The following is a 16,294-nucleotide window of genomic DNA, read 5'->3' on the forward strand; positions in this document are numbered from 1 at the left end:
ATGTTATAGGCATACAGACATTTAAATACAAGTTTGTCAATGGTGTAAGTTCAACGTATTTTGGCATTTTGCAACGCATTTTGAGTTAATCACTAGAGACACGCATAAGGGTGTTACCATCCCTACGTGTGATGGTGTAAATGCTTATATAATTGTATTTTATAGCTCTTCTCCAACTTTAAGTTTTAATGTTCGGGTTCTTATATTAGCTTTTATAATTATATAGGATTGAAATAACTCTCAGCCTTATTTGAAAAGGAAAAATTAATGAATTCCTTGGAGACTTCTTTTATTGTTTAATCCGATTCCCATATTTTTGTATTTCAAAAAATTTCGATTTTCTTCTTTAATTCTTTATTATATATTAAACATTGTTATTTTTATTTCTATCAACATCAAGGGTTTAACTGTGCTTAAACTTGCACACTTTTTATAGTGGACACGTGAGAAGGCCAAATGGGTGACAATCAGATTACGGACCAGTAGTGTTTTGTCACGCAATACCCCGACATGTCACTTAAAAGGCACTATTTCGTTGACAAAACTTATTATTACTGCTTTCAATGCAGTCTACCCTACATTTTACTACTTTGTCAAACTGTGACATGTATAATTATGTGACAGTAAATAGAATATTTTGTAGTTTATCTGCAATTTGTGTTTGGCGTGTAATACTTTGTTTTGCTTAGAAAACTAACAGAAATAAATATCAAAGCATTATTCGATTGAATACGTGTGTAAATAATGAACAAGTCACAAAGCGAGCAAACATTGAGATATATGCCGTAGCAGTATGGGAATTTATATTAACGTACCCGTTATTTCTTGCGTCTTTGCGTATGCAGTTGGATATTATAGCTTAATAAAGTTATATATACATATGTGTATAAGTTATATCATATATTCCAAGCAACACATACATATGTACAAAAATCGATTTGTTTTTAAATGTCTTCATAAATATGTTATAACATTGTGAATTGTGTAATTTTTTGCAGAGGAAATTTTTACAAGGCATAAATATCATAAACAGTAATACTATTGGTAGAAAAAGCTAATAAACTGCTAAATAAAAACCATACCAATCAAATTAAATCAAAAAATAAAAAAGATAAAATAAAACTGTGATTCTGGTAGTATTTAAAAAAAAATAAAACATTAATCAAACAGATAAATTATAGCATTTTTTATTTTATCTGATACTGTTTCGTGTATGCTATAAGCAGTAATCTGAAGTTCATAAATAATAAACCCTCGTACAAATTATTACACGCCCACCCTAATGTTTGTTTTAGGGTCACTCAGTCAAACTGAGAACCCTTATAATTTTGTCACGTCCTTCCGACCATTGCAATTATCACAGCGTTACAGATTAGACAATTTGACCTCTTTAAATCTTATGAGTATATACATATATTGCTAAGTAAACTGTTTACTTAGTTTTATATAGTACAATAATTGTAGTGAGTATTCTTCGAAACTGAATATTTATTGTATTAAAAAAATATATTCTGACTTTGAATACATAATATGAGATGAAGTGATGATGTGACAAAACTTTTATTTTTAATGAACGCTATATATGGAGTATAACGCAATATAAGTTACTACATTTTAATATCTTAATCGTATATGCCAGTTCAACTAGGAATTCGAGTGTATTTTAAATTAGAAAAAAAAATATCATTCACACGGAAGCATCATCATCATCATCAGCCTATCGGAGCCCACTGCCGAGCAAAGGCCTCTTCTCACATGGAGAAGGTTAGAGCATTAATCACCTCGCTTGCTCAAGACGGGTTGGCGATTTCAATCTTATAATTTGAAATTATAAGATCAGGTTTCCTCACGATGTTTTCTATCACTGTCCGTTAGTGGTGTCTAAATACTCTTAGAAAGTACATATGATTCGGAAAAGATCACATTGGTATTTGCCAGGTTTCGAACCCGTGCCCTCGCGTATGAGTGACCTTGAGGTCAGGCCACCACGGAAACATTCTCTAAATTAGTCCCACCTTTGCAAATTTTGTAAATAAACTTACACTTAAACCTCACAACTCACATAAGACAAGAGTCTTAACACTTGAGAACATAGTTTCAAGAGATTTTCTACTTATTGGTCAATAGTTTTCACTTTTACTAAATAGAAAATTATAACAGTATTAATTTCAAAATAATCGAATCGTAGTGCTGGTTATTTTTTATTTATTTAGTATCTATAAATCACTTCCTTCTGTAACTTAAAGTTTTTATTTGTGATTAACTGTCTAAATTAAATAAAAATAGTTACTTGATGTAGATTCAAAAATAAATAATTAAAATGAGCTTCGACAAATTCATTCATTCGTATCCCCTTTAAAAACTTGTAAACTATGACTCGTAGATACTCTAAAGTTATGTATTTCTATGTTATGTATCTCGTTAAATAAAAACTATTGCGGCGATTATATATTATGACGGAAACTTTAACATCCCACAAACTATTTCTGTTGATCGTTTGTAAAATGTGAAAATGCTGCCTAGCCTAGGACATCGCCATACTTGATTACATACAAATCAATTCTTGTTCATAATATTACATTGCGTTGCTAATGTTATATAATTTGAGAACTTGAATACATGCATAAAGTTTTAAATAACTTAATAGAATTGACTTGCAAAATAATAACTTGTTCACTAACTGCAATTAATGATATTCATTAAAAAAAATAGTTTTTTTAAGATATCTTCATTTTTTATTCAAAATACTGAAATAGCAGAAAAGGGATACATAGACCATAATTTTCTTCAATAAAATCCAAGCAGAACTGTTCAACATTTTGCTCACTAAATAGTACTACATCCTCTAGAGTTTAGAGAATTAAAAACAACATGAGTTGTATGTCACACAAGTTATTTCCACAGACAGCTTTCTCCGTCAAGGTCAAACTTGACAGGATTCATATCCATAAAGTCAGTTTTTTATATAACCGGCATCATATTATAATAAGTTATTCTCGATTAATTAACTCTTTAATTAAATTAACTGAACCAACTTCATTCTCAAATATTATAATCATTGAAGTATTAATTAAAAGTATATATGTATGTATATATATATGAATGTATTTTTTCTTTTTAATATTGTATCTTATATAAAATAATAACGTAAGAGATTAATTGTGAACCAATAAAAGACAAATCAGTCAGTTATTACATTTGTTACTTACTAACACGAAATGATAGCGTGGTGATTACAACTTGCCCTTTCCATGTCAAAGTGTTTGGTAATATATAATATTGCTGTATAAATTGAAGTCAACTAAAATGAATTAACGTGTTTTTATAAGGTTGGGATAACATTAAAAACTTTTGATGGAGATGTAGATTTATATCGGGTTATTTTTATTAACCCTCCGGTCGCTTGCGTGTTCAAGAATACTTTGAATGTCGTTATTAAATGCAGCTTATTTCGAACAGAACAATTTATTGTGGACCATGTAATAGTCCATATAGAGTGCATTATTCAGTAATAAATAAATAAATCTTTGTAACAAAAATATTCACAAAATTTTTATTTCTTGCATTTAGAATAAGTAAACATAACATAAATAAGGCTAATTTGAGTCAAATTATCTATATTTCTTACAGCTTGTTTAAGTAGTAAGTGAGCAGTTTCAGTTCGATATTTCAACTTAAAATATATCTTTTATATTATTATTTAGAAATATAAATTAGCAGTTTCATAAAAATCACTTGAGCTCCAAACAGTACTGCGTATGGGATTATCGTTTCTAATAAAAAACTGTTAATCATAAACGTATAAACCAAAACATTTCTTTTTTAAAGAAAACTAATATTTTCGGATATACTACGCGTTTTATTTTATTTCAAGAACTACATACTCCCGATGTTTCGGTTCTTTTGCAGCAGGTTACCGTGATCACGGACAGGCTACATTACTTGGAAATGCAAAGTATTTTTAAAATAATAAAAAAGGCGTTGTGTATCCGAAAATATTAGTTTTATATTAATGAATAATCGCGAAAGTCTAAAATATCACCGTTTCTTTTTTAAATCTTATTGTGTATTAAAAATATAAAACCATTAATAACGGGAGTACACAATTATTACAAATTTTCTTACGTAACAGTTGGAAAACTTCATAATCTCCTCAGATTTCGAACAAAAGGATTATAAAATATCTTGGCACATTTAAAATTAATTTTAATATCTACCTTTTGTTAATATTTACTCTGAGAATATCCTCCTTTGTGCTAAATTAGCTTAAGATTAAGATGTTTCATCATTATTATTTTTTTCACTTTTAACTCTTACATTCATTTTTACTCTTGAATTTTATCAAATTTAAAAGTTACTTTTTATTGCTATTTCTATCTACATGACAAATGTCATATGTCGTAGCCGGTTAATATTATGAAACGGAAAGGATCCTAATCGTCATTAATAAATCTTTTTATGCGAACGCGCAGTGTCTTCAAGTGGACTGTTACAGCAAACATTACGAAATTGCATGAATTCAGTTGGGACTGAATATTCGAAGTAAAGGCATAATGGAACTATACCTTCCTTTTGTTTATATGAATTAATTAGAATTAAGTGATTTGAAATTGTGTGATCCTCCAAATTTCAAGATACTCGTCATACGCTTTATACATATAATAGCCAATATCTATCTATAGAGTGTATAAAAATTTTATATTGATATGATAAGATGGGCAAAATGTTTAAGATATAAAAGAATAAAACTTCAGAATATCCTTAATTATATCAAATTTAATAAAATAATAAAGTTGAAACGCATACTAAATTTACATCAACATTTTCAATTAAATACGTACATTTTTGTTTATTGCCTAATATTTTCAATAACGATATAAAAGAACTTCTATTATTTACATTAGTATCAGTATATCTAAGAAGGCATCCCTAAACTTGTATTTACATTTCATAATAATTTAGATTACAATTATAAGCTTTGTTGAAACGAGAAAACAAATAATTGACATTGTTTCAGATTTATTAATAATTATAAAATAAATGTGAAATAAATAATTCCTAAAGATATATAAAAGATATGTATGCGATCTGATCTATAAATAATAATATGATCCATCTATGCAATTCGATAGAATGATTTTGATTACTCTTGGAATAAAAAAAACTTATATCATAAAATATTCTATATGGCGTGCCTTAATCGTCCTTTCAGAGTTCGTGTCACCAAAGTCGTATTAATAACTTAGAGGGAATAAATTATCACGTTTGTTTTAAAGAACTGAGAAATTGGAGTAGGCAAAGTGTTAACAACGTTACACTTAATGTAGACGTCGCGCTTGAGCTCCTCACTGAAACAAACAAGACGGTTATTATTCCAGCGAGCTAATGGAGCTTTTTGAATGAAATGATATCTCTAAAAACTTTGTCGGCTCTTTAAACTTGAACATTTGTTAAACGCTTTAATTAACAATTATCCAATTGTATCGTCGGCTTTGGTATAGTTTTTAAAGTTAAAATTTATATTTAGGAAAATATTTAAAGTAAATATATAATTTTGTTTTGAAGACCATTGATTCTCTTAACTATTAAAATATATAATTGATGTACAACACAACACTCGTGTTTATAAAACAATAACACGACAGTGATTTGTTGATTCGTGCTTGTAAACTATAAAGGTGTTGCAATAGGTTTCATACGTTTTGGAGCAGCGTTGAAAATCAGTTTGAAAGCAACGTGTCATGAAATGTTGATACTATGAATAGCGTTGGGCACAATTTTCTTAAACAGGTCAGAGTTTCATTGCAAAGAATCTTATATATCCAGTAAAAATGTGTTATAATTATTGAAAATATACTTTTAAAGTTACTTGTCAATCTGAAGACAAAATCAGAGTAATGCGCAGTTAATTGCTGATGACATCAATTTTGTTTAAACAAACTATCCTAAATAGTAAATTAATTGTCAACTGATATAAAAATTTTATACCCATGAATGTTTTGACGGATATTTTCTATTTGTTACCGACAATTTATTTTATCGTAAGAAAAAAAAGATCCTGGAAATGCTTACATAGACAAAATATTTTTTTTACTTTTGATTTTATTAGCCACAAAATATATATAAGTTATTTCATGTTTCATAAAAACCTTAACATTTTTGTTTAATTCAGTGAAGCAACTAAGTTCTAAAAATTAAACTTGAAATATAGCATATTTTTGGAAAACAGATAAATATTTTTATCCATTTATTGATTTCATCTCTGAAATAGAATTCAAACTGAAAAACTTTCCCGCTATCATTATCTTTTCATAAAAACTAAAAATATATCGCATAGCAAATATAAAAGCATTACAAACCTTGCGTTGGAGGATCAATCACTTTTTCTTAGATTAGTTTAGTTGTTTGAATATGTTATACTTATAATCAAATTCTAGTAATTTTTTCGAATACTGTAGCTTGCTGAAGCCCGCACAATTTTTCTTTATATGTTTTTGTTTTGTATTTTTTTTAATCTATGTTGATATGAATGACAACCAACCTAACAACATAGCTTCCTTACTGTCTGCTAGCTGGCTATTGCCAACCACTGCTTCGCTGCCTTCCCTCCATGCAGGCGCAACCCTTGCCGTACATTTAACTTGCATAGTTCGACCTGCTGGTACCCGCAGCCCTAATGCAGTTGAAAGCAGTCCATGCGAGTGCTGGATTGGTGGATATTCTACTAGTAGCGCCGGATCAGTTACCTAAATGAAATTAATTTTTAAGATATCATATATGAGTAATTCAAAACAGTTGTTCAAGATAAGTAAATAATAAAATTTTGATCTCTTATTATATTATAATTTGTACGTCACATAATCTGCATTTTTTCGGTTTCTCTTAAACATTTCTTTCTATTGTGTGGTGTCTAATGATGTGGTGGTTTAAAGTAATAGCAGAGGAGGATAAAACGATTTTTTTAATATACTTTATGTAAATTAGTTTATAAAATAGTGACATTGAATTACACTTGTCATATTCTATCGTATAGAAACTGGAGAAAGTCATTTGAAAAATTTGCATTTGTAAATAACAAATTTAAAATGACTTCTGAAATCAGACTTTAGAATTGTCATAATAATAATAAAAATCCTTTTAAAACCTATTTATACAAAAGCCGCCTCTCTTTATTCGAAAGACGTGCATCAAACAAACAAGTTAAAATATTATTAAATTCAAATTCTATTTTCAACTTCTATTTTGTTTCAACACCTTATTTTCATCCACATCAAACTTTGCTTTGATACATGTTATTAATTGTTGTTTAATCATTATAAATTCCATTCTATATCAGAAACGAGTAAAATATTTTATACCAAAAGAATTTATCGAACTTTGAATTTAATACCAAAAGGTTGTTTCAAACAATAGAACTTTGGAAAGATTATAGCCATTATCAGATTGTTAATCAGAAAAGTATTCAAAACTTTTTATAACTTAAACCAAAAAAAACTTCAAATTAGGTCGTTCGCTGCGGGATTTTGGAGTTTTACTTCATAATTTTGTAAGCTATTAGTTGAGATATTCTTAAGAGGGTAATTTTTTCTTTTTTCCATTTAGCAGATTTTTCTCTAGTGTTAAGACATTTATTTGGAGAAATTAAAGCATCATGATATTAAGGTCATTATTATTACATTTATATTAATGCATTTTCAAATCTTTTTTCTTATAATGATTAGAGTTTCTGTTAAAAACTTTTTATATCGTACTGTTATTGTCGATGAAGTGTAAGATGATAAAAATATTGACTCGATAATAAGTGGCGGATTAACTGTCCACACTTTTTAAGCTAATTAGTACCTTTTCACCATCGATGTCCCAACTCAAAATAGCTGCTGGATATGACCGTCCTGATGTACAATTTAAAAATAAGGAATCCCCTCGTCTATTTTCCTGTTCATTTCCTGTTATTCTTGGCCCTTCCCGAGGTAAATCTAGAGGGTAAGATCAATCAAAGTAGTAATATAAAATTTAGTTTCAAGTTGTTCATCTTTCGCATGCCATTCTAGAGTAAAAAATAATTTATATTATAAATTCAAAAGGGACTAAGAATAAGCTAATAAATTTTGATATTAAGTAAAAGGCGATATTGACAGCACCTCAAAATATCTAATATAATTCTCAATTTTTTTTAAGATACTCCTATATTTTATGTAATCTAAAATTTATGCAAATTAGAAAAAAATCAGAGGAAATTATTGTGTATAAATTCGTTATATCTTACATAGAGTTCGTAGATTTTTAATAAATATATTGAAAATATCTTACATATAACTTCCATTCTACCTTCCCCAGCCGATGACGCAAAACTTGGAGCTTCAGCAGAAACCTCACATCTGTATAATCCTGATGATTTTAGTGTAACCTGATGTAATACTACTCTTCTATCGTCCGATTTTGACAGCTAGAATTATGCAATAATAACAATATATTTAAAAACCGTAAACAAACCGGCGGTCCATTTGATTCTAGGACAATATCACCACCATTACCCCCACGAATTATTCAAATATAGAATGGAAATTGAAACAAATTTTTGTGTTCTAGTTTTTTCATATTGGATATATCTTTTTTTAGAAAGCGCTACTTTCCCTAATCGAGTTAGCATGCTTACGAGCAGGATGCAACAGGTTAAAGTTTGGCTTTATTCCTTTGAAAATGTGAAATATATATGAATCAAAAAAAAATATTGGTACTCTATATAAAAATCAAAAAGTTACAAGTTTATGTATTGTTTAAAATAACTGATTATTTTTCAGAGATCAAACATATATATGACACAGAGATGATCACTTCAATGTATTATTATATTTTTTATCTATATGTTAGCCCCCGCTTAAGTATGACAAAATAAATAATATTTTAGGAATATTCTATTTAGGAATTTAAGGAATATTATTTTACAAAGGGTTTATTGCATATTTTATTGCCACATAAAAATTATTGTTACTTTATTAATGATTGTAAACAAATCTACAATTCGTAATTCGTGAATTCTTTTTACTTTCTTTAAATCAGATTATATAATAATAATATTATTTTTAACTATTGTGTGAATAAATATAAATTTAAAAGATATTCAAATATTGTCTATAGTTTCTTTAAATTTTCTTGAAAAACATTTCTTTAATGAATAAAAATACGAAGTATTTTTACAGAAGGGATGAAAAATTTCTATCACTTCAAAGTAGATTGAAACCATTTCTTAACATTCAATAAGGAGACTGGATGTACGTTATTTAACGTTACCATACCAAACGCAAATAAGTTTTGAAACTAAATAATTTATATCAGTCAGCGTGTGAATAGGTGTTTGTTAGGAAATACAGATTACACGGAAGAGACAAATTCGTCTGCTACAAACGGGAGTTGCAAAATTAATTTACTTTTACTATATTACTGCATTTCTATAAATATTAGTAGTTAGTCAGGATAATATTCTGAATAAAAATGTAATTTAAAACCGTTACATACTTTTTTTTCCCAAAACATTCCAATGGAGAATAAAACTTAAAAAATAAATTTAAATTAACTAATATTTTTCGGAAAAACGACGCGTGATTTATTTTTGTAAAAAACTACATACTCCCGACGTTTCGGTTACTTTTCAGCAACCGTGATCACGAGCAGACGAGATGTGAACGGACGCTTTAAAATTCGCGAATACATAAATATGTCTGGTCTGGAGGCCGACACACAAAATATTTATTTAAAAAACACAATTTGGTGCTATTGACATATTTTTATTATTTCACAACAAAATGTTTATTCTTGTTATTATTATTATTGATACTATTGTTTGATTATAGATAGTAAATTTTTATTAAATTTTATTTTTTAATCTTAATATTTCAAGTCTAAATGGATATTACACAGTACCTATCGATATGCTAGCTCAATAAAAAATATACTCAAGGATTTTGTTTGACTGTATATTTTCTTGGATCTCAGCTTCCATAAGTCATTTCAAACCGATTCTCTTTGATTAGGAAACTCTTGATAAGTTTAGTTTCTAACCAAAGTGAGGTATTGGAAAACTGTGAAAGCCTCATAAATAAATCCCTTAAGTAGTTTTCCGTGATATGGTTGAGAATGAGAATGAAAATACATTGACTATAAAAACTCAACTAACGGTACTGTCTTAATTAATTATTTATTGATCCTTGTACCATTAAGAGTTTTTTTCTTTAGGCAGCCTCAGATACCTTTTTATTTGATCATAGAATTAATATTAGGTAATAGAATACCTAGCTTTCATTAATATGACTGAATAAATATCGACAGAATATAACAAATTGGAAATCATTCAAGATACAAATACACAGCTCCGAATATAGGGACATTTCGAGTATTTTGCTCTTATTTCGAATGTATGAACGGTAAGAAATTGATTCTAATGTAAATGTTTATTTTTTTATGGAATAGAATACCGTCTTAAGATTTTTTTCACAAAATTTAAACTGTCTTACAATTATTATTTTTTTACAACCTGAATAGAAAAAGACTGCATGATATTTAACACTATTAAAACAACGATATTTCTTAAAACTAATTTTGACAACGGACATGGACATTTAATACATACCCATACGATAATGTTATAGAAATGTTTCATTTTTATTCTGATTAAATAAAAGGATACACTATTCTTAAGTGGAATATAAATTTGTCTGTTGCTTCGACTCTAAATGAGTAACATAGTTACCAACATTTTTATTTATTATATTGAAATAAATCAATTGTTTGTAATAAATAATTAGAACATTTCTTCAAATGTAAGTATGTAATGTGCTTCCGATATGCTTTAAACTGTTATTGTCCTGTTTGCTTTGGGCGTTTGCTTTTACCCGTGCTGACTTTGTATAAAAGTGTATTATCTTATTCGTAATCTCTGTTTGTTATATAATGATTAAACACATAACAATTTGTATATCATTTAAATATGAAAAAAAGCACTCTCTTTCGTTGTCATACAAAAACACTATATTGAAACGTCAAGTGCAGCTTAATATATATTAAATCTAGAACTGGTTTGAAATAACTCAAAATAAGATTCCGGAAAGAGAGAAGGAAGTTATTTTGTTGAAAGCAGAATTAAGAAATTCGTTTATATAAATTGACAGTACAGTCCGGAAGGTTCCTGCGAATTGCAAATGTGGATGCTTTAAAATTGAAACTCGAACTTGAGTAGATCAGTAGTTAATGGGTTACCTTTTCAAAAGTATTGATGTGAAAAACATATTAAAGATATTGATGATATCCAAACTACTGGTTCACAAAACTAGTGATTTCAACAAAACATAACAACTTTTTTCCATAAGAATTATTTGCCAAAAATTTATGGATTTACAAAGAAAAGGTTCAAAATTTAATATTTATAATAGAAATTGATTCCCATTGGTAAATAATTTTACGATCATACTTTAATAAGCAATGGCCTAGTAAGCTTATATTTGGTTATAAATAACACAAACATTCATATTAATTGTATTCAAACAATAAACTAAGCTAACATAATTTGAAGTATTATTGACAGCCTTTCCGAACTGTGAAGACCAAAAGTTTCTTTAATTCATTTAAAAGATAAGTTAAAATTTTATAAATTGAAACAAAATTTTAAACTTAATTTTTATCTACTTACATCAACTTTGACTCCATCCAATTTATACCAAAGCTTTGGGGGGTCATATTTTGGCATGTATCGATAGAACTCTTCATTATCTCTGTACCATTTCACTGAATATAACGTATCGTCTCCTAATTCGTAATCACAATCCAACTGTGCCAGCTGACCCCTCACTCGATACGACGGCACATTGACCCGGACTATCCTCAGTAATAAGGACTCTGTAACAAGAAAATTAATCTTACAGTTTCCTTGTTATGACAAAAAATATTGCTCTTATGGCAATGGATGGAAACAAATATTTGTATTATATTTTCCCTTTGTCTCATGGGAGAAAAATGAAATATTATGAAAGTCGTAATGAAATTGTGTTTATTAAAATATAAGGAAAAACTCATTAATATTTGATAAATAGAATATAGAAGATTAATTTTTAAAATGATTTATAATAATTTATTGAGAAACAGAAAAAGTTTTAATCGAAAGAAGCTGTTAGAGATAACATAAAATATTGGAGAAATTGCCTCTAGAGCAAAATCTACATGAAACTGCAAGGAAAGACAACTTTTTGTAAGATAAGACAAACTCTGAGTTCAAGGGGAATAGTTAGAAAGGTAGAACTTTGCGACAATTAGTACAGCTGACGTGGTTGAATAACTTTATGAATTAACAAACTTATTACGTTGAAAATTAGGTTCAATTCTGCGTTTTTATTGAAAATGAAATGAAAATAAAACAAATCAGATTCAATATAAGATTTATGTTTAGTAATTTCATTGTTACATTGCTTGATATTTTATTGTTTCAATTAAAGACAAATTATATTTGAAGGCCAAGATTTGTTTTAAATCACAACACGATTTTGAAATTCATCATATGTCCTTCATACACGACCTAGAAACGAGAACTATAAGAAATACTTACTTTTTTTTATTCTTACTTTTTTATCGAATTTTAGTATATTATTTTAGAATATTTAAATAGAAAATTTAATCATTAAATTGATATGAAAACGAAGTTTTTTGTGCCAATTGTGAAATTCTTATGGTATATAAATATAGAAATGAAATTTAATCTCATTCAGAATTATTAATATCTTAATGTTAACATAAATACATATGGTGTCAAATATATTCTGCGAAGTTCTACGAACTTATACCGAAACAGAAATTCATCATAAAAACAGCATACCGAAGTAGTCTAGAGTCGTTAATAAAACAATGTGCATTTTTTCCATTGAAACGGAGATGGGCTTTGAATTGTTTAAGATTATCATCTAAAGTGAGTGCTGGATTGAAGACAAAAAGCTACTGAAGTGTAAAAATGAACTTCTAGTTAATTAATGCCTTAAGAATAGATTGGAATAGAATATTTATAGTGTGTATGAGATTTTTTGAACAATTAATTACCAATAAGTGTACTAAATAAAATAAATAATACATATATTTACAAAAATTCACTGGAATTATATTACAAACTATGTATTATTAATACATGCATTGCTACGATGTAAATCAAGTTTTTCGGTTTATAATTGTATTGAACACAAACAAATTTATGTCTGTTTTATCATAATTTGCCCTGAAAATTGCAATAAAATTACAATAAATCCAAATCGAATATTATGATATAAATGGAACATTAAACAAGCTTTAATTTGTATAATTAAGGTCATCCAACATACACGTAATATAAATAATATATCATATAACATTAAAGTTACATAAAATATGATTAAAATTGGCCGTCCTTATTACAGTGATAATATTTTTATATCTAAATATTATGTTTATATATATTGAATATTCAAATATCTTCCCAGAGTAAACATGAAAACTACGACAATTTAAAGGTTATGACGGAAAAAATCGTTACTAAATATTGCTGTTGCTTCATTTCCCCTGAGCGCCCCAGGTATGACAACAATTATATACATTGGTAGAAGATGATTTTAAAAAACATATAAATCATGATCAGTAATAACTTTTATCCAGATTTTTTAACATTTTCTATTGACTGTTATAGCAAATATTGAGAAAATTTACCAAAAATACATAAACTGTAGATTCACTAGTTAAAGAAAGTAAAAAGTATTTTTGGAAAGTTTATTTCGGCGGGGTTTAAAATCGCCGGAGGCTTGCTTTGATTTTGTTACTGGTTTGCAAGTACAACCGGGACTTATTTACATTGCCATTAAAATCACGACGAAGCTCGTTGATAGAAGTCACTTAAAAGTCTACCATTTACATTCTGACATGGCCTAAATTAAAAATTTTGGTCAACTTAATTAAAAAAGGTATATGCTTTAGTATTCATTATTGAATTTTATGTAAAAGGAACGTATCTTAACAAGTAATTCTAAATTTAAAAAATACAACAATCCTTTGAAAGTTTCTCGTTTATCTATTGTCAACAAACTTAAATACTAACTCGAGTTTATATTATATTGTCACAATAATATTACTTGAATTATTATAGAGAATTATAGAGTAATTATTATTCCTTATAACATGTTATTACCGAGGACACATATCCATTACCTATTTTTGGATTAATCGTTCTAATAGTAAAATTAAATAATACTCAAAAACAATTTGAATGTAACAATAATGAATAACATTACTTTCATACAAATGAACAAAAAAGTATGCAGCAAAGCTATTTTTATTATAAGTCCAATATAAATGTCTATAATGTAATTATCTTCAAGCGAAACTACAAAACTCGTGTTAATGTTTTTCTTAATAAGCTTATATTTAATTAAATAAAGGTTATTCAGTTCATACTCGCCCATTAATTAGGTGTCAAAACTTAAGCCGCATTAGTATTATGTCAAAAATTACCCTCCTTTATAAATCTGAATTCAGCAAAACGGCAATTCAAACTATAAACGGAAAATAAAAATAATATATATATTGCATTAGAAAAGTAAAGTTATTTCAACGTCCATACATGGGACTAGTTCGACAGGTTTTTATATATAAGCTGAAATATAAAATTTTATTCAATATCATTGAAACTTTAGATATTTATGAATTGAAACTTTAGATATTTATGAATTGAAACTTTAGATATTTATGAATTGAAACTTTAGATATTTATGACATATACGCGAAAATATAAGGTAAGTTAATATTTATGAAACGTTACATCTTTCAGAAAGAGGTCAGCTTTTTTATGAAATACATTAAAATGTTATTTCATTCTCGTAACTGTTCCATACATGACAGAGTGAGCTTTATGATAAAAATATAATTACTAACACAAAACTGTTTCCATAAATATAAATTATCTATATATGTAAAAATATTTGTAACCCTACTATAATTTGATATAATTAAATACAAGCAATTTAGAGACATGAAATAAATATATTAATATCACCGTAGAAGTTATTGTTGTCATATATTTTAATACTATTTAATATATCATTCGCTATCGTTAAAAGTTGTTTATTTTACTTTTAGTTACTAAAGAAAAAAAGCTTCTATTACTATTATTTATTATAATCGAGTTTAATGAGAGGTTAATAGACAGTTTTTATTCAAACATTATTTTACCATCCACTCTTTTTTTTAAACACAACTTCAATTGTTTGGACTTAGTAAACTGCATGTAATTTTAACAAACTATAATTATATTTAACTTCACGACAATAATAATAAACATCCTGAGTGAGCATATTTTTATTAATAAATATATTTGTCACATAGATATTTTATCTTCATTTATTATGTAATAGAAGTGATATGGAGTGTGAAAACAATTTCAATATTATGTTATTTATTTCTAGTCCATGCTATCGTTTTTATCGTTCTTAGAGGTATTTGTCATGACCGCAATTTATTTTTGTTAAGATAACTCTTTACGATACATTCAGATCATAAACAGCGTTATATGACTGACGATAAATTAAAATATGTGAGAAAAAGCTATTACAAAATTATCAGGTATAAATATAAAGTCATAATGTTTAGATATTAAGTTATGTTATACTTTATTGGCGCCCAAGTTAGAACAAAGAACGTTTCATATTTCATCTGACTTACAGAACTTGTAGCATTACATTTTAATTTTAACTTAAAAAAGCTTTTAACCGTAAGTTGGAAATATATTTTCAATATATTTTATACCTTTTATAAGTAAGCTGATAACGGCTATTAAAAGAAACATCCTCTTCATAAAATCCGAAATGTCTCATCACATAACAGCCCGCTTATTATTATTAAAACTTTTTATCACCACACAATAATTCAAATAAACACGTTTTCTGGCTTGGCTTTACGAAACACGATTATACTAGCGCAATGGCACGTCTGTGTCCAACGACTCCCTCGTCTCAACTGAAGGTTTGCTTTTGGCAGCGTTAGCGACCGCTCGCCCCGCACCCAGTTGAGGTCACAAAGAGCCTTTTACATTTTCATGATCTTACAGTTTAACTTGATATAGTTTATTGTTTGATCAGAGGACATACCACGTGGGCGGTTCTTTGAAATGGTATCAAAGTATTTTGCTTATATTTTCTTTATAGAAAAGGAATAGTTCAGCGTATTCACTTTATTAATTGTCTGTGTTGTAACATTATATTGATATGTCCTGAAGTGGAAAAAGTTAAATAATGACTTT

At 27.7% G+C, this 16,294-nt stretch overlaps 1 protein-coding gene across 2 annotated transcripts; it reads right to left on the reverse strand.

Moving 5' to 3' along the window:
* Positions 1-4,758: 4,758 nt before the first annotated feature.
* On the reverse strand, positions 4,759-16,011 carry LOC116765965 (uncharacterized). Of its 2 annotated transcripts, none has more exons than XM_061522070.1 (6): positions 15,802-16,011; positions 11,684-11,889; positions 8,311-8,446; positions 7,843-7,976; positions 6,563-6,746; positions 4,759-5,348 (listed from the first exon to the last, which is right to left on the reverse strand). In XM_061522070.1, exons 1-6 carry the CDS (start codon positions 15,848-15,850, stop codon positions 5,260-5,262), a joined length of 798 nt encoding a protein of 265 aa, XP_061378054.1. In that variant the 5' UTR covers positions 15,851-16,011; the 3' UTR covers positions 4,759-5,259. The 2 variants fall into 2 exon arrangements, with proteins under 2 accessions (XP_061378054.1, XP_032511507.1); XM_032655616.2 differs by having other exon boundaries at positions 6,542-6,746.
* Positions 16,012-16,294: the final 283 nt, after the last annotated feature.

The sequence above is a fragment of the Danaus plexippus genome, chromosome 11, assembly GCF_018135715.1.
Source record: "Danaus plexippus chromosome 11, MEX_DaPlex, whole genome shotgun sequence".
Lineage (NCBI taxonomy): Eukaryota > Metazoa > Arthropoda > Insecta > Lepidoptera > Nymphalidae > Danaus > Danaus plexippus.

Bases quoted from the DNA above. Each gene is read 5' to 3' on its own strand.
- LOC116765965 (XM_032655616.2), bottom strand. From the start codon at position 15,850: ATGAAGAGGATGTTTCTTTTAATAGCCGTTATCAGCTTACTTATAAAA. The intron at 11,890-15,801 runs GTATAAAATATA...TTCTTGTTACAG, and splicing joins TATCAGCTTACTTATAAAAG to AGTCCTTATTACTGAGGATA. The intron at 5,349-6,541 runs GTTGGTTGTCAT...TGTTTGTTTCAG, and splicing joins TAAGGAAGCTATGTTGTTAG to TGAGGAGCTCAAGCGCGACG.